The sequence below is a fragment of the Amphimedon queenslandica genome, unplaced genomic scaffold (assembly GCF_000090795.2).
Source record: "Amphimedon queenslandica unplaced genomic scaffold, v1.1 AMPQUscaffold_13368, whole genome shotgun sequence".
NCBI classification, from domain to species: domain Eukaryota; kingdom Metazoa; phylum Porifera; class Demospongiae; order Haplosclerida; family Niphatidae; genus Amphimedon; species Amphimedon queenslandica.
This window is the reverse complement of record NW_003546396.1, coordinates 24,965-48,539: the sequence shown is the minus strand read 5'-3', so window position 1 is coordinate 48,539 and position 23,575 is coordinate 24,965. Positions and strand designations below refer to the sequence as shown.

At 37.6% G+C, this 23,575-nt stretch overlaps 4 protein-coding genes across 4 annotated transcripts; 1 reads left to right on the top strand and 3 right to left on the bottom strand.

Annotated features, from left to right (window-relative positions):
- Positions 1-294: 294 nt before the first annotated feature.
- LOC100633344 (chromodomain-helicase-DNA-binding protein 7-like) lies at positions 295-23,518 on the top strand. Its single transcript, XM_019997484.1, has 6 exons — positions 295-477; positions 21,097-21,269; positions 21,624-21,730; positions 21,940-22,031; positions 22,135-22,250; positions 23,364-23,518. The coding sequence occupies exons 1-6, from the start codon at positions 325-327 to the stop codon at positions 23,482-23,484; spliced, it is 762 nt and encodes a 253-aa protein (XP_019853043.1). The 5' UTR covers positions 295-324; the 3' UTR covers positions 23,485-23,518.
- Positions 9,426-10,962, bottom strand: LOC105312996 (uncharacterized). The gene is made up of 2 exons (XM_011406083.2): positions 10,873-10,962; positions 9,426-10,671 (listed from the first exon to the last, which is right to left on the bottom strand). The coding sequence occupies exon 2, from the start codon at positions 10,649-10,651 to the stop codon at positions 9,548-9,550; it is 1,104 nt and encodes a 367-aa protein (XP_011404385.1). The 5' UTR covers positions 10,652-10,671; positions 10,873-10,962; the 3' UTR covers positions 9,426-9,547.
- Positions 11,149-12,352, bottom strand: LOC105312993 (cyclic AMP receptor-like protein A). Its single transcript, XM_011406078.2, has one exon. The coding sequence runs from the start codon at positions 12,313-12,315 to the stop codon at positions 11,260-11,262; it is 1,056 nt and encodes a 351-aa protein (XP_011404380.1). The 5' UTR covers positions 12,316-12,352; the 3' UTR covers positions 11,149-11,259.
- On the bottom strand, positions 12,402-13,673 carry LOC109582643 (uncharacterized). Its single transcript, XM_019997483.1, has one exon. The coding sequence runs from the start codon at positions 13,613-13,615 to the stop codon at positions 12,515-12,517; it is 1,101 nt and encodes a 366-aa protein (XP_019853042.1). The 5' UTR covers positions 13,616-13,673; the 3' UTR covers positions 12,402-12,514.
- Positions 23,519-23,575: the final 57 nt, after the last annotated feature.

Genomic DNA, 23,575 nt, shown 5'->3' with positions numbered 1-23,575 from the left:
TTTTGTAGTGCTAGCTATTTTTAAGTATTTATCTTTCTATTCCTTGAATAACATGCCTTGTTATGATCTCTCATAACACTAACATTGAATTAATATCATTGCTATGACAACATTAACCTGTTTATAGCCCATGCTATAGTTCTTCACATGGTTTACCATATGGAACAGTATAAATTACTGTAACATGATGTTCATATTGTTTATATTTTTGTCACTTCTAATAAATTTATCTTTGTAAGTATCCTGTGATTGCTTACTACTACATTACATTTAAAAATTTTAAATTTTGTTTTATTTGATAGGACAAGGGCATCCACAGCTGCAATGTTAGTGATACCAGCAGTTCAGTTATCTCAGAGCACAGAGCAGTACATCTGGCCATCATTAGCAGAAATAAACACAAGATCAAGAAGATTGGTCAATGCCTACCTCAAGCAGCAGAAGAGAGAAGAGTTGAGACATGCCCAGTTAATAAAGGTTAGGATTTATTGTATTGTTGTGCTTGCATTAATAAATATTGTCTTTGTTTTATTATCATTTGTTAATTAATCTCACAGTGTTATGCATGCAGAATTATCTATAAGTACCATGGTTTTTTCGAAAGAATAGCTCCAAAATCACCCCAAATTTTTATTACATTTTTTGATACATATTGATGTCCTTATGCTGTGTAGAAAGTTTGAACTAATTCTGACTTCAATTTTTCAAGTTATGAGTATTTTTTTTAAATGGTTGATTTTTGAAAGTTACCCAAGGCTATAGCCCATGGTTTTTTCGAAAAAAATGGCTCCAAAATCACCCCAAAATTTTATTACATTTTTTGATGCATATTGATGTCCTTATGCTGTGTAGAAAGTTTGAACTGATTCCGACTTCAATTTTTCAAGTTATGAATATTTTTTTTTAATGGTTAATTTTTGAAAGTTACCCAAGGCTATAGCCCATGGTTTTTTCAAAAAAATGGCTCCAAAATCACCCAAAAATTTTATTACATTTTTTGATGCATATTGATGTCCTTATGCTGTGTAGAAAGATTGAACTGATTCCGACTTCAATTTTTCAAGTTATAAGTATTTTTTAAATGGTCAATTTTTGAAAGTTACCCAAGGCTATAGCCCATGGTTTTTTTGAAAAAAATGGCTCTGAAATCACCCCAAATTTTTATTACATTTTTTGATGCATATTGATGTCCTTATGCTGTGTAGAAAGTTTGAAGCAATTCCAACTAAAATTGCTTGTGTTATGGCCATTTTAAAAATGAGCCAATTTCCTGAAATTACCCTGTACTACTAGTACTATACCCCATACCACAGTATGTGATGTATGATTTTGTGTCAAATCTGCTTAATTGTTCCGTGTTAGTTTGGACCATTTTGTGCATGCTCAATATGGCACGTGACTGCAAATCGCAGCTTATTAAGCTAAAATTATTATTGGCAATATGCCTAAATCTCTCCCAGTACAGTATTACAGTATTAGTTTTAATGGTACTCTTGTATTTTATGATTATTTTCAAAATTGTTTTACTTCAAATACGAACAATCACACTTTCATTCATCAAGTTCACCTCAAAACTATTCTCACTCTATAATTATTTGTTACTATTCTCATCATCATTGTCAATAAGTGTCTGTAGATTGACGTAAGGTGAGGATTGAGCATTTGTCAACTGTTCCTCATTTAGCATTTTAGCCTTTTCTAAGTCCTTCTTTTTTAATGTGTCAAGTTTACTATCAGATCTTGGTGGAGTTAATAAAGGGAAATCTAATATCCTTTTCCTTGCTTGTACCCTATTTCGATAGTCGGTTCTAAGATCACATTTTTGAAGTCTTTTTCTTGTCTCAGGATCAAGGGTATAGACTAGTGTTATAGCCACACCAACAAACGGAGTGATTAAAGCTTCCAATAGCCACAGTGTGCGTATGGGCTCAGAGTAGAATTGCGATGCCAGGCCATTTAAAAGTGTAAAGAAATTAAAGAACAGGAATAGAACTGGATACAGAACAAGCGGTTTTATTTCTTTTTGAATCATTTGTCTCAAACGAATGAGGCAGGCATTGCTCTCACTCCTACAGCTAATGTACTGCTTCTTCTGTTGACGTAGCTTATAATAAATAGCAATGTACGTTATAATGAGAAAGAATATCATCAGAGTAATTGGTACATACCACAGCAGTATTTGAAATATTTTACCCGATTGTGATTTGCTACAGTCGTCATTGTACGTTTTTATCCAGCACCAGGGACCAGAAGGGCCGTAACTGCTACCTATAAAAGGCAGTAGATTGACTCCAAGTGGGAGGAAAAAGATTAACAGAAACTGTATGACTTCTCTCTTTGATTTAACATTCATAACTGCTGTGAGGTAGAGATCAAATGTAACCAAGCATATTGCTACTAGCTCTGACCAGTCAGTACTTTGGCTGAGGTACCCTGATATCTGACAGTAGATCTTGACAGCCTCACTCTCCATTGGTAGATACACTCCTGCCTGTGATATTACTGCTATGGCATTAAGCCCTACAGTAATGCTGAGATACAGCACAAGCCTTTGTGTGTAAAGTACATATTTCTTCAAGTACATGATAATGAAAATGACAAAGACAGATCCCAGAAGTGAAAGACTGCCCATCATTGCCCTCAAACTTGCTATTGCTACAAAAGTCGGTGTCTCAAATTGTTGTCTGCAATTTGTGCCATTGTCATCCATCTTCCTTTCTTCTCTTGTTATCCTCAGTATTGTCTAGTGAGTTGTGACAGGTATGAGAATGTGCTATCATAGTTGTGACAATGCTACTCTTTGCACTTCTGATAAAGTTCTTTTACTCTATTAGCTATCCTGGCTTTTTATAATCAACTTATATTTTAAGGCATAACTGTATTAGTATCCTCTATACTCTATCACAACTGTTCTCTATTCAATGAAGTGACTTTATGTAGTTTATTCATTCAGTAAAAGTTTTAAGAATAACAGTTAGCCATTTGTGCTTTGTTATGCGATATGAACAATAGTAATGTTACAATTTTTATTAAAAAAACACAAACAATCTCTGTCTCTTTGTGTACAAGTACTGATCACTCTCTCACTCTCTCAATGAAGTTACTCTCAGTTACTTCTTGATTAAATTTCCCCCTTTCACTTTCTCTCTCATCTATATGTACTTCCTGTGATTTTATAAGAGGTGCTCTTCCTCCCTCAATGTTGCAGCAACTACAGCAACTACAGCAGACTCCACATCTTATTCTACACATGAACTTGAGTCTCCTGCACGTGAGGTATCTACTTGTCGATGGAATCAAAGTGAACATTATAGCTAAGAGTAGTCCTTGGCTTGCCTCTACACAAGCAGTGATTAGCCACATGATGATAAGAGCATTATCACGATCATTGCTGTTCTTATTGGAGTATATATCTGCTATTCTTGTGGCCAGTGGCATGATATTTACGAGAAAGAATATCGTTGGGTACCAGCGAAAGTGATTGACTTCTTCGAGCAGGCCACGTTGTTCCTTTTTTTGAGTGTTAGTGCTGTACATCATCTTATGCCACTTCAGTTTCTTCTGTATGTTGATGAGAGATATGAGATACACTATGCCTCCTATTATGGTAATAAGAAAGACAGGTCCAAACCAGAGGCCGTACTGATAGGCAACACCAAGTGTATCAGTCTTGCATGAATAAGTAACATTTTTGTCGTCAGTGCATATGTATTCATCGGAACGATCTTTCCCCTTTATCCAGCACCAAGGCCCCGATTTTCCATATTTTTCTTTAATGAAAGGAATCCCACTGAGCATGATAGGCAGAGCAAAGATGAGTAGCGGATAGATAAGCTCGTACCTGTGTCTCCTCTTACCCACTTCAAGAACGGCTTTAAAGAATATCTCTGCTATGATACAAGTGATGGCTGCAAGGACACACATTCCTGACATTGTGCCAAAGTAAGCGACCCCTTGACAAATTGGGGTTATATCCATTTCAGCATAAGTGGCTCCACGTATTATGAAGCTTATACTATTGAGGGCAACAGCCACATTGAGGTAGAGGAGGATCCTTTGTGTGCTATACTTGTACTTTCCCAGGAATAATATGAGGAACAGCATAAAAGCACAGCCTAATAATGAGACAGAGCCTGAAGCAATTTGTGCTAGTCCTATATTCTTGTAATCATCATTGTCAAAGTAGCTGCAGTTACAGTTGACTGTATTGTCTTCATTGTCTTCAAGGAGCCTAGACATCTTGTAGGGCCACACACTGTACACAGATCACATGATTTGGCATCATCTGCATAGCTGTCATAACATGTGGTATGGAAGAGGAGTGTCTCTCACAATTTCTCAAATAGCATATTAGCATGTAAGGGCAGTAGATTTATTTGACACGTTCATGCAACTTTCAATCAGAACTATTAAGGCCACCATACATGGGGCAAACATTGTTGCTTGAAACTTTGTGGTTACTTTGATCTTTGTTGCTTCAAGTTGACCACTGCTCAACTTGAAGCAACAAGATCAAAGTAGCCACAAAGTTGCAAGCAACAATGTGACCCCATGTATGATAGCCTTAACTTTGACTTGTACAAAATATCAAGTTGTTATTGATGTGTATAGATGCCTTTGTGCTATGTGAAAGACTGGAGTCCGACCTGGATTTGAAGTCATCCCCAATTTCTTTATTTTTCTGATACATTAATTAAATTTTTATAATAATAGAATAGAATTAACAAGAACAATCAGTTTATAGTTATGAGTCTATCTCCAAACTTTAAATTTTTAGTAACTTTCTGTAGCTATCAGTTAGACTATGACTACCACCTACATTTATATTCTGTGCTGGATACTCAACAGTGTCCTCAACTCTCAGTACATTATACTTGAAGCTGCTCTTAATGTTAGCCCAAGTGAGTCTCTTCCTAGTGTCTTTGTCAATAGAGAACATCACTGCTATAAACCCACCTTGAAGACCTTGTATGATACCAGAGAGAATCCACAAGGGAAACATATCCACACCACTATCTGCTTCACTTGCTATTCGAACAGAAAACACTATTAGATTAATGATAAGGTATAGCAATGGGTACCAGCGATATTGCCTGATCTCATCTATTGCTGCTGTTTGCAGATGTATAGCTCCTGGATCCACTAGTGCTTTATATGCATTCTTCTGTCTCTTTAGTGAGACCAGTGATATGATATATACTATCCCTCCTATTACACATACACTGATTGAGGGTACAAACCACAGGACGTACTGTAGTACCAGTCCGTATACAAATATATCACACGTGTCAAAGTTGAGGTTTCTGATCCAGCACCATTCTCGTGTTGGCCCGTAGGCATTTGAGATGAATGGCAACCAGTCAATGGTGGCTGGGACCACGAATATACCCAGGACATAAAGTGGCTCTAAATTCCAATTCTCTTTCTTAAGTACGGCGAGTACAAATAAATGAATAATGATGCATGTCATAGACCCTAAAACACAACCACCTGAGTATTGGCCAGCAAATCCAACTCCAGCACAAAATGCTGTGTTATTAATAAGACTGTAACCAAAGCCTCTGATAACAAAACTAGTACATACCAGCATGATTGATATAGTAAGGTATATCAAGAGTCTCTGTGTTCGGTACAAATATTTCTTAAATATGAGCATTATGAAGAGGATAAAGACACAACTGCATAGTGAGACCAGTGATGCCACTGCTTGTGTTATTCCAAGTATTTGGAGTTGCTTAGAATCAAAAAGTCCCTCACAACTAACATTAGAAGAATTGAAAGTATCATTGGACATCATTATCAGTTCCTATGACACTGCTCTCCCACTTTTACTATAGCTCAAGTTCCTGATTTCTTATTCTTTCTACTACTGACAATGCACTAACAGTTTACACAGTCCATTCTACAGAGATTGTACCTCCCCTTTTTATAGAGGGCCTCAGCAAAATAAACTGACTTCTCCTCATTGTACATGAGAGCAATAATGACTAGTGGGTAAATGAGCTCGTACCTATGCCTCCTCTTACCAACTTCAAGAATAGCTTTAAAAAATATCTCTGCTATGATGCATACAAGTTATGGCTGCAAAGACAAATTGGAGCTATATTCATTTCAGCATAAGTGGCTGCACATATTATGAAACCTATGCTATTGAGAGCAAAAGCCACATTGAGGATCCTTTGTGTGCTGTACTTGTACTTTCCCAAGAATAATATGAGGAATAGCATCAAAGCACAGCCTAATAATGAGACAGAGCATGAAGCAATTTGTGCTAGTCTCTTGTAATCTTGTAGTCTCTTGTAGTCTTTGTGCATTTAGTCTCTTGTCCTATTCTCTTGTAATCATCATTGTCAAAGTAGCTGCAGTTACAGTTGAGTGTATTGTCTTCATTGTCTTCAAGGAGCCTAGACATCTTGTAGGGCCACACACTGTACACAGATCACATGATTTGGCATCATCTACATAGCTGTCATAACATGTGGTATGGAAGAGGAGGAATGTCTCCACTGTCCTATACTCTCGTAAACTGTTTGCCTAGCATATTAAAGATATAAGTAAAATTCATTGGACAAGTTCATAAAACAAGAATAACTTTCAATTGCAACCAACACACGATTTTATTGATACACTTACTGCTAGTGCTATGTGAAAAAGATTCTGAGTTCGATTTGAAATCAATTTAGTAATATGATACAGTAATCTGAATTTGAATTTAAATTTTATTTTAGTAAAAATATTACGAACAAAAAAGTCATTTTATTATTACAAGCAAGTCAGTTAATCTTCAAACTTTACACTTTCGGTTACTTTTCGGTAACTATCTGTCAGACTTTGGTTATCATCTATATCCTGTGCTGGATACTCAACAGTGTCCTCAACTCTTAGTACATTATATTTGATGCTGTTCTTAATATTGGCCCAAGTGAGCCTCTTCCTAGTGTCCTTGTCAAAAGAAAACAGCGCTGCTATAAACCCACCTTGAAGGCCTTGTATTATACCAGAGAGAACCCATAAGGGAAACGTATCCACACCACTATCTGCTTCACTTGCTATTCGAACAGAAAACACTATTAGATTAACTATTAGGTATAGCAATGGGTACCAGCGATATTGTCTAATCTCATTAATTGCTGCTGTATGTAAGTGCATAGCTCCTGGATCCACTAATGCTTTGTATGCCCTCTTTTGCCTTTCTATTGAGACCAGTGATATGATATACACTATCCCTCCTATTACGCATACACTGATTGAGGGTACAAACCACAGGACGTACTGTAGTACCAGTCCGTATACAAATATATCACACGTGTCAAAGTTAAGGTTTCTGATCCAGCACCATTCTCGTGTTGGCCCGTAGGCATTTGAGATGAACGGCAACCAGTCAATGGTGGCTGGGACCACGAATATACCCAGGACATAAAGTGGCTCTAAATTCCAATTCTCTTTTTTTAGTACAGCAAGTACAAATATATTGATAATGATGCATGTCACAGATCCTAAAATGCAGCCACCAGAATATTGGCCAGCAAATCCAATTCCAGCACAAAATGCTGTGTTATTAATGAGACTGTAGCCAAAGCCTCTGATAACAAAAGTAGTACATACCAGCATGACTGATATAGTAAGGTATATAATGAGTCGCTGTGTTTGGTACAAATATTTCTTAAATATGAGCATTATAAAGAGGATGAAGACACAACTGCATAGTGAGACCAGTGATGCCACTGCTTGTGTTATTCCAAGTATTTGGAGTTGCTTAGAATCAAAAAGTCCCTCACAACTAACATTAGAAGAATTGAAAGTATCATTGGACATTATTATCAGTTCCTATGACACTGCTCTCCCACTTTTACTATAGCTCAAGTTCCTGATTTCTTATCCTTTCTACTACTGACAATGCACTAACAGTTTACACAGTCCATTCTACAGAGATTGTACCTCCCCTTTTTTATAGAGGGCTCATTTATGCACCACACTAGAATAAACTGACCTCTCCTCATTGTATTGAAAGCATGCAAACATGGTTCATTGAGCAGTTTTCATAATTTGATGAACACAATGTATTGGTTGACAAAACATTTGCTTTATCTTAAATGAGACACTCATAATACACACTTATAGTATTAATAACAATAACAATACATTATTAAAGTAGGTTTGCTTGTACTATTCATTATAAGTAGGCATTATCCTGTGAGTCTCTGACAGGTTTAAACTATCAGTAAAGTTCCCCTCTAGTATGGGATACTCCTCAGCCGTGTCTCGACAAAGAACATTCTCTTTGAAAGCAGAACAAAATGATCTCCATCCCAACCTCTTTCTAGTGGATGGGTCCAAAGCTGCTGCTAGTGCTATGAAGCCTCCTTGCAGTCCAACGATGATTGTTGATGGTATATTGAGAGCAAGGAGATCATCATTTGGACGGATGTAGCTAGTAGTTGCTGCAGCTATTGGTATGAGGTTTATAATGAAGTAGAGTAATGGATACCACTTGAAGTAACCAATGTCGTTCATAGTCCGTTTGTATATCACCTCCTTGTCCAGTTCCAGCATTGCAGTGTATCTCCTTTTTGAGATATTGAGTTGACAAATTATAATTAGATACACAATTGCCCCGACGAAGAAGGTTAGATAGAGAGGGACCCACCATAAGACCACGTCAAGTATGAGACCAGTTCTATTCCTTGTACATGTTCCCGGGTTGATTGTTAGGAAGTTACACGTCCCCTGAATGTCTCCATAGTCGTGCTTAAGGAGTGGTATCCAAGCGAAAAAGAGAGGGAAGACAAAAATAAACGGGATGTATAGCCACTCTCCTTTCCCACTCTCTCTTCTGCATATTATCCTCAATGCCATCTCCATCAATATACAGTCAATAGATAATATGATACTCCAAGCAAAGTACTGCCTTAGGAAAGCAATGGCCATGCAGTATTTAGAGTGATTGGAGATGATGCCAAAGCTGCCTCCTTGTAGAATGTGAGCTATGCTATCAAACATGACACTGATGGTGAGGTAGAGAATGAGTCTTTGTGTGGTGAAGGTGTACTTCTTGTAAACTATCATCATTAGGATGACCAGAAGACAGCTTATGAGAGAGATAGAGGAAGTAATGGCTCCTGTTAGGCCAATGACCTGTTGATCTTCTGGAGTTAAGTTAGAGCAGTTCCCCATTTCTTTTGATTCTTGCTGAGGGTGGCACTCTCCTTGCTCTAGTAATTATATTCAATGGTTATCCAAATATGGATAAGAGTTAACCTCTTGATGAATGATAATCATCTGCTTCTATACACTTGATGATTGTGTGTTATTTATGATTGCAACAACTTTCACTGTAGCCTTTCACAGACAGCCCTAGTTTTCACATTAGCAGGATCCAGTGTTTATGTGATATGAGACAAACATGAAGTAATTAAGTAAAAATATTATTGTAATAATTATTATCGTAATATCTGCATCACACAATTTTTCACAAAAATTAGAAACACGATTAGAAATTCAACAAGACAAGTAAAAATTATACCATCATCATACTAATGTAATATTATCATATTACTTCATTCTTTTTATTGGCTGTAATATACCCACTGCCAGTAGCTAGTGACTCTTCTTCCATTGAGCTGCTTTGCTTTGGTGTCATGATAGGATCACTTATAAAACTACCTTCATGTATTATGGCAGTGTACTCTCTCACTCTGTTCTTCCTACAGCAGCACCACAGTCCAAAGCAGGCAGTAAGAATCTGTCTCGGGTTGCATATCTGCTTACGAGTGTCATAGTCCATTGTAAAGACAATGGCAATGACAGGGCCCTGTATTGCCATCACTACAACATGAAACACGCGGAGTGCAAAAAAATTTTTTCCGTCATCAACTGCTTCGGCTATTCTCGATATAATTCCGAGCGAGAATATGACTATCATGATGAAGGGGTATAGCTGATATTGACGGACTTCAGATAGCAGTAGCTCTTTGATTGTTTGCTCACTAAATGTCGGAGTTGTGGCAGAATACTGGGTGATCCTTCGTCTGGCTTTGAATAGAGATATGAAGTACGCTATAATGACAAATGTCATTATGATGTAGAATGGTATCCAGTATAGGCCGAAACGAAAGGCAAGTCCAAGCTTGTCTGTCTCGCTGCAGTTCATATCTTTATATTGTTTTATCCAGCAATTAGTGCCACCGTAGCCGTATGTATTGCCTAAGAATGGAACCCAGTTGAAAGTGAATGGTAAGATAAAAATCACTAAGGCGTATACGATTTCGAATCTCTCTGTGTTGAACTTTAAGAAAACGGACTTCACAAAGAAATCAACGGTCAGACACAAAATGGCTAAGAATTCCATCCAGCTAATGACCTGGTCGAGGAAAGCAAGAGCAATACAGAAATCACTATCGGTTGCTCCCTCTAAAATAGTCCTTATCCCATGGAGTAAGTATAGGATAGAATTGAGAAAGACTGTGATTGTCAGGTAGAGTATCACACGCTGTGTGGTACCTCTGTACTTCTGGAATAGAATGGCAACAAAGAGAATAAGGATACAAGAGATGAGTGAGGCACCACCTGTACCAATGGAGACCCAACCTATGATCTCTAATTGATGACTTGTAGGGAAACAGCTTGTGTCAATGGAGCTATTATTAGCCATCTTGTTATCAGCTTCACTTACTATGGGAAGGAAATAGAAGCAATACACAGGCTGCTATAGTAGATCTACTCTTAAAGGCATGTATTAGGTCTGGGTCATTAGTTAAGACAAATTTATTTCAAATGTAGGGTTACATCTGTTGACATGTACATGTACATACATCAACTGAATCAGTATAGTCTAAAATGAACCCAACCTAGCCCAATACTATTACTCCTTACCTGGGAATCTTTATTATATCCTCAGTCCTTCCCCAGGCTATGAGGTTATATGATGAATAACTTTGATGAGATGAGAAAGCACAACTTGCATAAATAAACTATACCACCACCACACCTTACTGCATCATGTGATACTGTTTTCCAAATAAGTGCATGTCAATTACATTAGACAATGGGACATGAATACATGTACATTCTGTATTTGGGACATGAATACACGTACATTCTGTATTTTATAAGATTTCCATTACTATTTCACATGTACAACAGCCAAGATTAGCATAGTAGATCAACCAAAGAAAAACTCATAATACAAAATTATAATTTTATTGTACATACGGCACTCACATAATAATAGCATTAAAATTTAAGTTATTATTATTATTACTATTTATCTTTAAGTAGCGGTCTCCTTGCTTCAGGCCCACCTTCGCTCTTCAAAACCTCTGCCTTGTACTCTCTTACTATTCCCCTGTGACCATTGAAACACGAACAATGTTGACTTAGTGCTCCTCTTACACCAACAACAGTCAATTTCCTTCTAGTTTCTGGATCAAGAGCGTAGACTATAACAACGAATGCTCCTTGTAATGGAGAGACAAATGCGTGTAGTACCCACAGGACGTAGATTCGTTTCTCGTGTTCCAGGCAGGCATGTATGATTCGGTTCGCAAGGGGAATGAGGTTTATGAGTGCAAATATGATGGGGTACCACATTAGTATGAAAACCTCTCGTTTCATCTTTTTGAGTAGCTCCATCTCGTCGTGATTGTATATGTTCATTCGCTGCTTGTAGCGTTTCAGAGTACTCAATATGATGATGTATGAGACACTGATGAGGACCAGTACGACAAATAAAGGCCCATACCATAATGAAAACTGGTATATGAGGCCAGTTTCATTTTTCACACAGTCTCCACTTTCGTTCAATGTGTAACTCCTTATCCAGCACCAAGATCCAGCTGGACCATAGAGTCCCTGTAGAAATGGGGCCCAATTGAAAGTGGCAGGGAATACATATATGAATATGAGGTAAAGTATCTCTATGGAGTTTGTTGCTCTGTTTAGAATAACTCTTAGCAAGATGTCAATGGTGATAACAGCTACCGAGAGCAAGAGAGTCCACTGCGTGTACTGAGTGACAAAGCCAATGGCCTCGCAGAAATTATCAGGGAAAACCTTTTCATCTCCTGTGTAATTAGTGACTGCTAGTGCTGAAGCGATCGAGTAGAGAAGTACGGAGAAGCTCAGGTAGAGTATGAGCCTCTGGACGAAGAAGGAATATTTCTTGAAGAGAATTATAAGTATTATGACCAGGACACTGGATATAAAGGATATACCAGCCGAAGAAGTGTGTAGTATAGCTAGTATCATGTCTTCTGAGACGGGAGTAAAGTTTGCGTACCCGCAAAGGCCATCTGTAGTACTGCTCGAGTTGTTCATGGCTGATCTTCTCCAAAAATTCTTATGACTTGTGTGTGGGCGTGGGCGCTTTAAGCCCCGCCTTTTAATTATTCCTCCAAAAATTATGTCTCCAGTACAGGATGTTTTTGACAAAATGCAAGCAATAATATTTACATGCATATGCAAGACTTGGACCATTGAATATTTCAGTAATGTTCTAAAAACAATAGCAGTTATTTTAGTCCTCCAACTCCCTGTAAGCAGTGGACAATTCCTCATTTTCAAACTCTGTCAGCAGTGGTGAGACATTCTCAGTATTAATGCTTCCGCTTAGAGTAAATGAAAGGCTTCTGCTATCAGATCGCACTACTTCTGCAGCAGTGTATTCCCTCACTCTGTGCCTGTGCCAGCAAATAAGCTCACGGCATGCTGCACGGATTTGAGCCCACTTGAGTTGCTCTCTCACCCCTGGGTTGAACGAGAATGAAACTGCTATGACAGCTCCAGTGATGGAGATGAAAAAAGCATCAACGATCCACAATGCAAAAGCACCCTGAGTATCTGTATCTGCAGCATATATTCTATACACACGAGTAAAGAGTGGGACCAGTTTTGTGAGAAGGATTATGAATGGATATGGAAGGAGAAGTTTTATCTCCTTGCGTAGAGCTGTCCTTCTTTGTGGTGCATGTGGATCAACTTGTGCAGTATAGTTATATCTCTGTCTGTATAGCCTACAAAGTGTAATGAGAAGGAGAAGAAATAGAATAGGATAGAGGATGAATAGTGGTATATAGTATAAAAGAAATTGTAAAGCAACTGCTGTACTATCTCTGGTACAACTTTTATCTTGGAATGTTTTTATCCAGCACCATGCACCAGCAAAGCCATACGATTGCGTGTAAAATGGTATCCAAGTGACAAGTATTGGAGATAGGAACATCAGAAGTATGTAGACAACCTCATGCTTTGTGTCAGTATTGACTTGACATGATACTTTGAGGAATATATCAATAGTGAAGCACGTTATAGCAACTACCACTGATAGACTGATGTATAGTTCAAGGAATCCCAATATCTTGCAGTATGTCAGTAAGTGAGCAGCTAGATCGTAGCTGAATGAGTTGATAGCTTCAATCACTGTATAAAGGATGAGCACAATGTCAAGATACAGTATCATCCTTTGGTATCTGAAGAGATACTTTTTAAAGAGGACAATGTGACCAATGACAAAGAGACAGGCCAGGAAGGAGATGATTGCTATGCTCGATCTGATCCCAATCAGTACCTTGTACTGTGTATCAGTTAGATGACAGGTCAAATTGGTACTCTCTTCCATGATGGGTGTGTTTCTTTACTCTTGCTTCTCTTGGTCAATGAATCTTATCACTCTAATCCACATGCTAATACCATGCATGCAGCATAAAGCAATGAATGTATTATTATTCATTCGTGGCTGTGTGATTACTAATAGTTGTTAGTACACTAGACACAATGACTAAAGTAAATTCTTAAAGAATTGAAAGTAAACCTTGTTATTTTTCATTTGTTTACTAAAAATTGCTTGGCTTGTTTCTCCCTTGTGCATTGGTACAACAATACTGAACTTTTAGGGAAAAGGCTTTACCATGAATGATGGTTGTTATTGAATATAAATTATTTTAGAAAATAAATGCATGTAAAATATTGATTAATCCACATTTATGAGCTACACTTCTTCAATGTCTCTGTAAGGACTGAGGTAGTCCTGCCAAGAATCACTCTTAGGTATTCCAGTTTCATACTCCCTGACTGATTTCTTTCTATTCATCTTACAGCAGGCACAGCATCTTCGACAGTAAAACTTTAATTCTCTTGGTTTTAGCTTACGTCTTGTGTCTGACTTCATTGCATATGCAATTGTAATGAATGCCCCTTGTAACGGAAATAAGGCAAATATTATTATACTCATGACACGAACATAGAAATTCTCTCCATCAAAACTCATTGCTAAAAATGCAGCAAAAGCCAATAGGTTAGCTACCAGGACTATTACTGGGTACGTCATGAGTGGGCGAAGCTCTGTCTCGAGTTGTTTTCGCATTTGATGTCTGTTTTCCTGTTCGCGTTGCATTTTAGCAACCTTTCGCTGTCTTTTAACGAATATCAATGTCACCAGGAGGAGAAGTGAGACGATTATCATGATGAGTTTTGTTGGAACAAAGTAAATGGCAATGATGAGGATCACCCCAGTTGTTGATATTTCACAAGTTTCCATATCAACGAGGGTAAACCAGCAAGCTGAGCCCAAGGGGCCATAGTCATCAGTCACAAATGGGATCCATGTTATTAGTAAAGGCAAACCAAAGATTAGAAAGACAAACAACACTTCCATCTGATCGGTCGCTCTTTTACAGGTAACCTCAATGAAGACTACTATCATGATGACAGCTGTTGCCATGTAGAAGAACATTATTGCATTCGTTTGTACATACCCAATGATACGACAATAGTAGAGTGCTATTGTGTTTGTAGGTGCATAGTATGATGTAAAGTCAACGGAATTTGATGCTGAGTATCCAAAAGCAGTTATGGCAAGGTAGAGGCTGAGCCTTTGTGTAAAGAACTTGTACCTTTGGAGCAATATGAGGATGACTATCATTCCAATGATGAAGAGACATGAGAGGAAAGAGAAGGCCAACTTTGGGCCTAAGAGATAATAGTTTCTCTCAAAACATTCTGTGTAATTCATATCCATGAGTACTGACTTCAAAAGGTTACCTTTTTGAACACAACCAAACACTCACCATTCACTGGAATTGAGGAGATAGTTTTAGGACACTTTTGAGAGCTCCAGGATAAATTATGACTTCCCTACTAGCAGATCTGTGCTTTTGTTGGAAGTTATAACTTAGTTACACCTCCATCAAGTTTCAGTATCCTATTGGGTCATTTAAATTTGTAAACTGAAGGTTATTTATAAAGTTTATGTTATACACACATAATCAAATGTCCCATTATACACATGTAAGGATATATGTAATGAAAACTATGCAATGAGGTTCTATTGGTGTTTGCTTACATAAACTAATTGGGATAAAAATTAATAATCATCAGTGTTTCCACTATTGATCTTCATCTGGATAGCTTGGGAAACTTATACTAGTCGAATTGACCACTTCTGGTTCCCCTTCATTATCGTCTCCCATCTCATACTCGTTGACCTGTCCTTCTCTAGTCACTTGTCTCTTTATAGCACCCAACAGCTGCATAGGGGCTAGGTTACGTCTCGTTTCGGGATCAAGAGCAAAGGCGAGCATCACTACTGCCCCTTGGAGTGAAAACACAATTGTGGACAGGAACCACAAAGCAATTATGGGCTCGTTCGATTTAACGGCATTAACAATCCTTAATATCAGTGGAATGATGTTAATGACTAAAAATATGATGGGGTAGGATATGAGAGGAAATACCTCCTGGGACATTTTTTTCTTGAGTGCAAGGACCGTCGGATCAAAGTTACCCGTCCAGCTCCTCCTCTGTTTTCTGAGTCGGACGAAAACAATGACTAGTGCTATTAGCAATGCACACATTAGTATGTAGAAGGGAGCGTAATAGAGTACAAATCGTAATACCACTCCGAATGTAAAAGATGAGCAATCATCGTAATCGTTTCCTCGTATCCAGCACCAAGCACCTGAGGAGCCGTACGCCAGGTTTATGAATGGTATCCAAGCTGTGATGAGAGGAGTGACGAGGGTCACAATGATATAGACCCACTCGAATCTCTCAGTCTCACGCTTTAGCATGATTTTAACAAACAGATCAAACACGATACAGCTGATAGCTAGGAGGACCCACCACGACACGACCTGTTCTAGTAGTCCTGTGAAAACGCAGTAGCCCTTTATGGCGTCGTTTCTGTACGCTTTGTAGCCTTCAACGTTGATTGCTGACACGACCGAGTAAGCCAGGGTAGCTATTGCTAGGTAGGCAATGAGTCTTTGTGCAAAGAAAAGGTACTTCTTGAAGAGAAGGATGATTAGTAACATGCCCAGACAGCACAGGATTGAGATTATCGAGAGAGCCACTCTTACGGCCACCACTGCCACGAATCCATCATTGTCATAGACTGTGAAGCAGCTCAGGTCGACTCCCGAGGAATTGTTCGACATTTTTCCACTCCAGTTGTTTTAGTGAAAGTTACACTTGCAAGCTTGTTGTTTATCTAACAGCAGGGCTTGATAAGTTTGCTAATTGCATGCTAAAGTGAAGTGCCCCACCCAACATTGACCCACCTACATCATTATCAGACTTTGTACTTGCGGTGCTAATTGCTAATTAAAGTAGTGCACTTCCTTTGTCATAATGTCCTATCAAAACATTGAGTTTCTTATTATATTAAATGTAGATTCTTATCATACATTGCAATTTACAACATTTTGTGTGTATGAGTACATCTCTTTGATATGTATGCATACCGGTATTTATTACTATCAGGAATGTGTGTCTACTGTCTAGTGTCTACAGTGCTATAGTATCACTCCTCAATACTTTTTACTTTCTTTTATGTCTCTCTCCCTCTCTCTCTCTCTGTGTCTCCTCCTCCTCCCTTCTCTCTCAAATTTTTGACAGCTATTGTTTGTGCTTGATTGTGATTCCTAAATTATCTATAGACACTACCAAACCCACTACTGTTTTCCTAGTCATAAATCACATCATCAAAACACTAAAATAAAAACATTAAGTATCAGTGACAGACAGACAGAGAAAGAGATAAGTAGATCCTTACATTAGTATATTAAATAACAATACAATAATAATAATAATAATAACAATAATAATTATTATTATTATCAATAATAATAGTGTAATAACTTAGTAATGTATACATTACCACTACAATGATATTCAATATTTGTATCACTATGATTACTCATTTTGCTGATTTCTACTTTCACATTCACTGTGTGTGTCAGCTGCATTTCTTGACGTGAGTAATCCCGACAGACTAGAGTGTGTCCCTAGATCAGTACTATACGTACTAATACTAGTGCTAGTAGTATTCTCGCTGAGAGTCGCAACTTGAGGTATCGTGGGTATAGAGTATCTTTGAGATAGTTCTTGTTGCCGAAGGCTTGGATTACGATAAGGCTTGTTCCTTTCATAAGTGGTATCGGCTGCTGCTGGGAAAGTCAGACTATCGGAGAAATTGCATTCTTTCGCGGGATAACTTGTCACCGTCTTTTTCCTCATGAATCTCTCTCTAACGGCTCCTCTTATCCCGATCTGTTTTATCTGCTGTCTCGTGTCGGTGTGGAAGAGATAAGGAATAGCAAACAAGGCTCCTCTAAACGGCGGGAACACTCCGTGTAATATCCACAGAGCTAGTATTGGCTTTTCGCCAATCGCCCATTGAATAGCATTAGGAAGAGACATGAGGTTGATGAGTAGGAAGAGTATAGGCATGTATGCTAGTAGGATTTTTACAACTTTCCTAAGTCGTCCTTTATGAAGGAATAGCTCGGGATCGTACGGTCCTTGCCAATGACTCTCAATGCTCTTATGTACCTTACAGAACATTGCTATGTACACTATGGAAGTTGAGACGGTGAGTAGGACTAGTGGTATGTACCAGAGCACGAATTGGAAGATAATCCCCACGGTCTCTTTATCACAGTTATCTGATCTCTCCCTGATCCAACACCACGGGCCTGATTTACCATACATGAAGCCAAAAAACGGGGCACATGCCGGTAACAGAGGGAAAAGGAGAGAAATACATATGTATCCTAGCTCAAGGTACTTCTTTGGTTTCTGTTTAAACACAGTACGATACAGACCGTGTGTTATACACACAAAACCAATGAGTTCTACTGCACTGGTGTAGTATTCTGCGAATCCGGCAAATATGCAGTATTTATCTAAGGCATCCCTTTGATTTGTGTCTGGCGTGAAATAGTCCACCTTCTGTATCATGATAGTAACAGAGTTGATAGCAGCCATGAAACACATGTAAAGGACTAGCCTCTGTATAAAGTAGTGATGTCTCTTGAATAGAAATATTAGTATTATGACAATGAGACAACTGACTAGAGAAATAAAGGCAGAGAAAGCACGTACACCAGATACTATCTTGTAGTCCAAGTCATCAAACTCATCACAAGAGCTGCTACTAGAGGAGTTAGTGTCTGACTCATCCATGATTTAGGAAAAAGTAGAGGGCAATGAATATTAACTTTATATTGACTCACAATCAAAGCTCTGTGTGTGTGTGTACTGTTATCTATTGACTTTACTTTCTCCTTCAGTTTATTTGATAGCTCAATAGCTCAATATATTACTGTCTCCTTCCTAGACTCCAGTCTTCTTCTCTTTCATAAACAGCAGCAAATACTCTCTTCTCTTCTCTTGCTCTGCCCCTTACACTCTCAGGAAATATCACTTGGTATGTTTGTTCAGGGGAAGTAGAATAGTTGTCCTAGGCCTGTTAGATCAGTAGTAGCCCCACACAGTCATTCACTCACTGAATATAGACAGTGTAGTAGGATAACTCTGTTAGAGTGAAGAGGAGGTCACACTATCTAAGGAACCACTACAGTCTGTGTGAATAGCAACACCACCTACTCACACTATGCTATGCAGTGGGTTGGGAGAGTTATTATTGTCATTTACCATAAACAGTAAACAGAATCAGCTGTACGGGTATGATCATAGCTATGTTGTCTATTTGATTAAAAAGGATATTTATTGTACCGTGGGACTCCCAGCCTATTAACCTGTGAATGATGTTGTAGACATGCTCATATAGCATGAAAGTCTACGTCGCTAATGTTATAAGGAATGTCTGTTATTTTGTTTGGTGCATCTACGTGTCCATAAAATATTATGGCTACTAATTAATTGGAATGTATAGAGGCATACAACCACAAATGTAGGATTATGCTTATAAGAGAATAATGCTCAAATTGTGTAATGTAGCTTATGTATTAAATTAGACTACACATACTTACATGTATAGATACACTGTGTATATACTCTCGAGTCTCAATGTGGTTATGATCATGTGTATAATAGACTAAAATATTCAATTCACATTTTATAGCATTTAATTTACATTGTAGCAGCCAAACACAGAAAATCATATAATGCAAGTTACTCGTTTAATTCTTTATCTCAGTGCTGTAGACTGAAACGCTCCCATAGTGATCTTCACCACCAGACGACTGGAACCTAATGCTAACTGTGTCTAAAAATGAAGAGTTGTTGTCACTCCTCCAATCCTCCTTTCGTAAGACAAGTCTACCCTTCTTTGCCCGATAGTCTTTAATCCTGATCCAAATCATGGGTATCAGATACCCAAAGATCATTAATATCCCTTTACAAGGGGTTAGTATTGCATTGAGCATCCATAGATTGTATTTTGGCTCAGCGTCGAGACTACTCCAGTACAATATTAACTCGAAGCAGCTAATGGAGCAGAAGAATAATGGGAAGCAGAGAAGTGGGATAGAGTCGCGTAGCAACTTCCGATACTCAGATTGGAAGAGGACGTACTTCTTAGCGATGAATCCACGAACGCATAACACAGCTCCTATCAATACAGTCACAATAGCAATTATGACTACTTCTAGCATTACTGGTATAAACCAAAGAGTGTACTGGTACGCTATTCCCAGGTTATCATGACGTACACAATCAGTCGAATTGAAGTCCTTTATCCAGCACCAAGCCCCCACCATACCGTACTTGTTCTTAATGAGTGGTATCAGTGCCCCAGGGATAGGTAAAACAAGGAATAGTATTAGAAGGAAAACCTCTAGCTTCTTGTTATAGACAGTTAAACGTAGTACAATGACTCTCACTAGGTATACCGATATCCACAATATTATGAGATTCTGTAACCAGCTTGTGTACATTGTGTATACACCAGCTATGCTACACAGGGGCTGCTCAGATTCGCTTCTGTTGTAGCTAACAGATAACACTTCTAGTGTAAACGTAGGCGCTTGTATGAGAGTTGCTAGAGTCAAGTAAAAGAAGAGGCGTTGCGGATACTGCTTGATGGCTTTCATGGAGAGTATGATGACAATAGCGACTAGTGAGACGATCAATGTTGAGATACCACTGGCTGCTCGAGCTACACCAATTCTGCGTGCTTGTGAGTTGTCAAACTTATAACATATCGGTATTACGTTGTCTTCTGGAATATCGGCTCCACCAATCATTATTGTGTTGCTCGAGGTGTTGCTGTACTGTCTTCTGACCTTATTATTCAAAAAGGGAGGATTAATGCGGTGTGGCGCTTGTTCCGGCCAGTCTGTAGAAGTACAAGTGATTCTTGTTTTTTGTTGGGGCTTGTTTGTAGCTGGTAAAGACGATACAGGAGTTGGCTGAGCTCAAACAAGCCTCTCCTTTTCAGCCACCATTGTGATTGTGCAATGTGAATCAATCAATCCAAATGGACCACGCCCTCATCATGGTGGATGCTCAGTTGGCTTGGATTTGTGAGGGTTGTTTGCTTTGGCTAGTTAGCCAAAGCCAAGCCAGTATACCATTATATTTAAAGTACAGGATTATGTACATGTACACTCTTTATAGTAGTTGTAATATTTAGTTTCAATTTAACATCATAGTGACAGTATATCCAGGCCCTGCCATGCTTTAAGCAAGGCCGGCATGCATTGGATGCAGCAAGAGTACAGGGGTCTGGCTACGCCAGACTATACATAATGTACTCTTGGATGCAGTAATTATGTACATGCATGTATTTTACTTGTGTTTGCCTTTAAATTAGTTTTCATAATTAGTTTTATAATTATTTTTTAAATTTTTTCACAGGAGCAAGAAAGGAAGGAGAGAGAGGCTGAAGTCTCGAGGAAGAGAGAGCTAAAGAAAGCTGAGTTGGCTCAGAAATGGTCGAAGAGAGAGGAGCAAGATTTCGGTCGTATCGTGTCATACTTTGGCATTGAATATGAAGAAGGATCAAATAAATATGATTGGACACACTTTAGGTACAACTTATTAATAATTAATTATGTACACTAATGGTTATTATACTCTTAATTTTATTCCCGGTTCTTTTTTATTTTCCCTGTCCATAAAATGGTTAAATTATACACATGCAGTGACATGTAGCATTTACAGGTACTTCTCATATAATACGACGAGTATTAATTGTATCATGATCATGGTTGGGGAGAATGTGCATTGATAATAAATAATTAATTGTAGGGCCATTACAATTTATTATACACATACATGTATACATGTACAGGATATCATTAATTGTATTTTAGATGCAGCTTTACATATAGCTGCAAAGATTAAGATTTTGGAGTTACATGTATTAAAATGATTATTTATAGGCAATTGGCTAATCTTGGCAAGAAGACCGATGATCGTCTTACTCTGTACTTCCACGACTTTAAGGAAATGTGTCGTCGTGTCATTAAAAGGAAGCGACCGAAGATGGGTAAGTTGTCCAGTTATAAAATGTTGAATATTATACCAATTATTGTTATTACTGTCAGTATTTCCTGCTATACAGTATGTACATGTAAATTTATGTGAAAGTAAACCATACATGTATCAATGAGTTGTTGTATATTGAAATATGCAATCTTTGTATATTGATCAGTATTAAGCTTAGTTATTATTATGTACATGTACATGTAATTGTAGGATATTCTGGAGTTCTATTGGATCCAGTGACTGAAGACAAAGCTATCAAGTGTTTGCAGAGACTTGATTTATTATCAGCTGTTAGAAGAGAAGTACGTTATAAATTCTAATAACTTATATACTAATGAATTTGCTTCTTTAAAGTTTTCATATTATTGTACATACTTGTTCAAAATGACTTACTGTTTCCTTCAGATATTACCTCATCCACAATTTGATGAGCTAATAAAGTTATGTCAAGCTTCATTTGAAGTACCTCACTGGTGGATACCTGATACTCATGATAGGGACCTGCTCAAAGGAGTAGCAAAGTAAGAAAATATGACACTACAACTACTTTTTCTTTTAGTATACCCAATTGCCTTTATTTAACTTTTATAATGCTAATTTTGGTACCCACTGATGATTGTACATGTACTTTTAATTGTGTGTAGCAAATATAGTGTATAGTGAGGGATCAAATGGGTGTAATCATTAGCAGTGTTTAAAGTAAGAGTCGGACATGAGACATTTTTCGTCCACTTTGCTCAATTGTCCGACACAATTTTGTGTTGTTTTACCATTTTGTCTGAACAGTATAATTTTTAAAAATTAATAATGATGTAAATTTTAATTAATTTTTAAAAGCAATTTAATATTATTTTCAATTAATCATGTGGTTTCACACAAAGCATGCTAAGTGAGCTAAACAGCATGAGCTTCATGAGCTGACAACCACTACAATACAGTACATGGCCTTTGGAGCAACTTTAAAAATTCATTAAAATCTAATTTTGATCGGAATCAGCTTAAAGTTGATACACAGCATAAGGACTTGTATAATGTATCAGAAAAAAATTATAAAATAGAGAATTCTCTCCTAGTTATTCTTGATGGAATTTGGCCTAAGGCCAAAAGGCTTTGGTCATTGGCCCAATTTTGGAGCAAGCTAAAAAATCCAAACTTGATTGAAATCAGCTCAAAATTGATATACAACATATAAACATATATATGTGTCAGAAAAAATTATAAAAATGGAGAATTCACTTCAAGCCATTTTTGAGAAAATTTGGCCAAAGGCTATAGCCTTTGGTCGTTGGCCTGATTTTGGAGCAACTTTAAAAATTCATAAAAAATTTTAACTTAATTGGAATCAGCTCAAAGTTGATACACAACATAAGAACATGTATATGTATCAGAAAAAATTATAAAAATGGAGAATTCTCTCCTTGTAATTTTTGCCAAAATACCCTGTACTATAGTACAAGATTGTAGGCCCGATTTTTGAGCAACTTGACAATCCAAATAATAGTAGAGGGACTATTAATACTTTTAAGGCAATAGCTTGAATTAATTCTATTTTAAGGTATGTAAAATATGTGTGTACACAGACATGTACATGTACATGTACATGTACTCCATACTCTTCCTTCTCTTCTCTCCAGGCACGGTCTATACAGGACAGATTTCTTACTGTACAATGATCCTGAACTCTCATTCCTTACTACAGTACCTCAGTCAGCTTTATTCATACCAACATGCAATAACAATAAAGAATGTAACTGACATGAAGTCAATAGTATTTTGTTGTTGTTAATATTACATTTTTGTTTACTATTATTATTACTATTAATAATATTATTAATACTATTAATAA

What these genes read in the sequence shown, in the direction of transcription:
- LOC109582643 (XM_019997483.1), bottom strand. Translation starts at nt 13,615, where the DNA reads ATGGAAGAGAGTACCAATTTGACCTGTCATCTAACTGATACACAGTAC.
- LOC105312996 (XM_011406083.2), bottom strand. Translation starts at nt 10,651, where the DNA reads ATGGCTAATAATAGCTCCATTGACACAAGCTGTTTCCCTACAAGTCAT.
- LOC100633344 (XM_019997484.1), top strand. Translation starts at nt 325, where the DNA reads ATGTTAGTGATACCAGCAGTTCAGTTATCTCAGAGCACAGAGCAGTAC. An exon ending in GACATGCCCAGTTAATAAAG is followed by an intron (nt 478 to 21,096) that starts GTTAGGATTTAT and finishes ATTTTTTCACAG; the next exon opens with GAGCAAGAAAGGAAGGAGAG. An exon ending in TATGATTGGACACACTTTAG is followed by an intron (nt 21,270 to 21,623) that starts GTACAACTTATT and finishes GATTATTTATAG; the next exon opens with GCAATTGGCTAATCTTGGCA.
- LOC105312993 (XM_011406078.2), bottom strand. Translation starts at nt 12,315, where the DNA reads ATGAACAACTCGAGCAGTACTACAGATGGCCTTTGCGGGTACGCAAAC.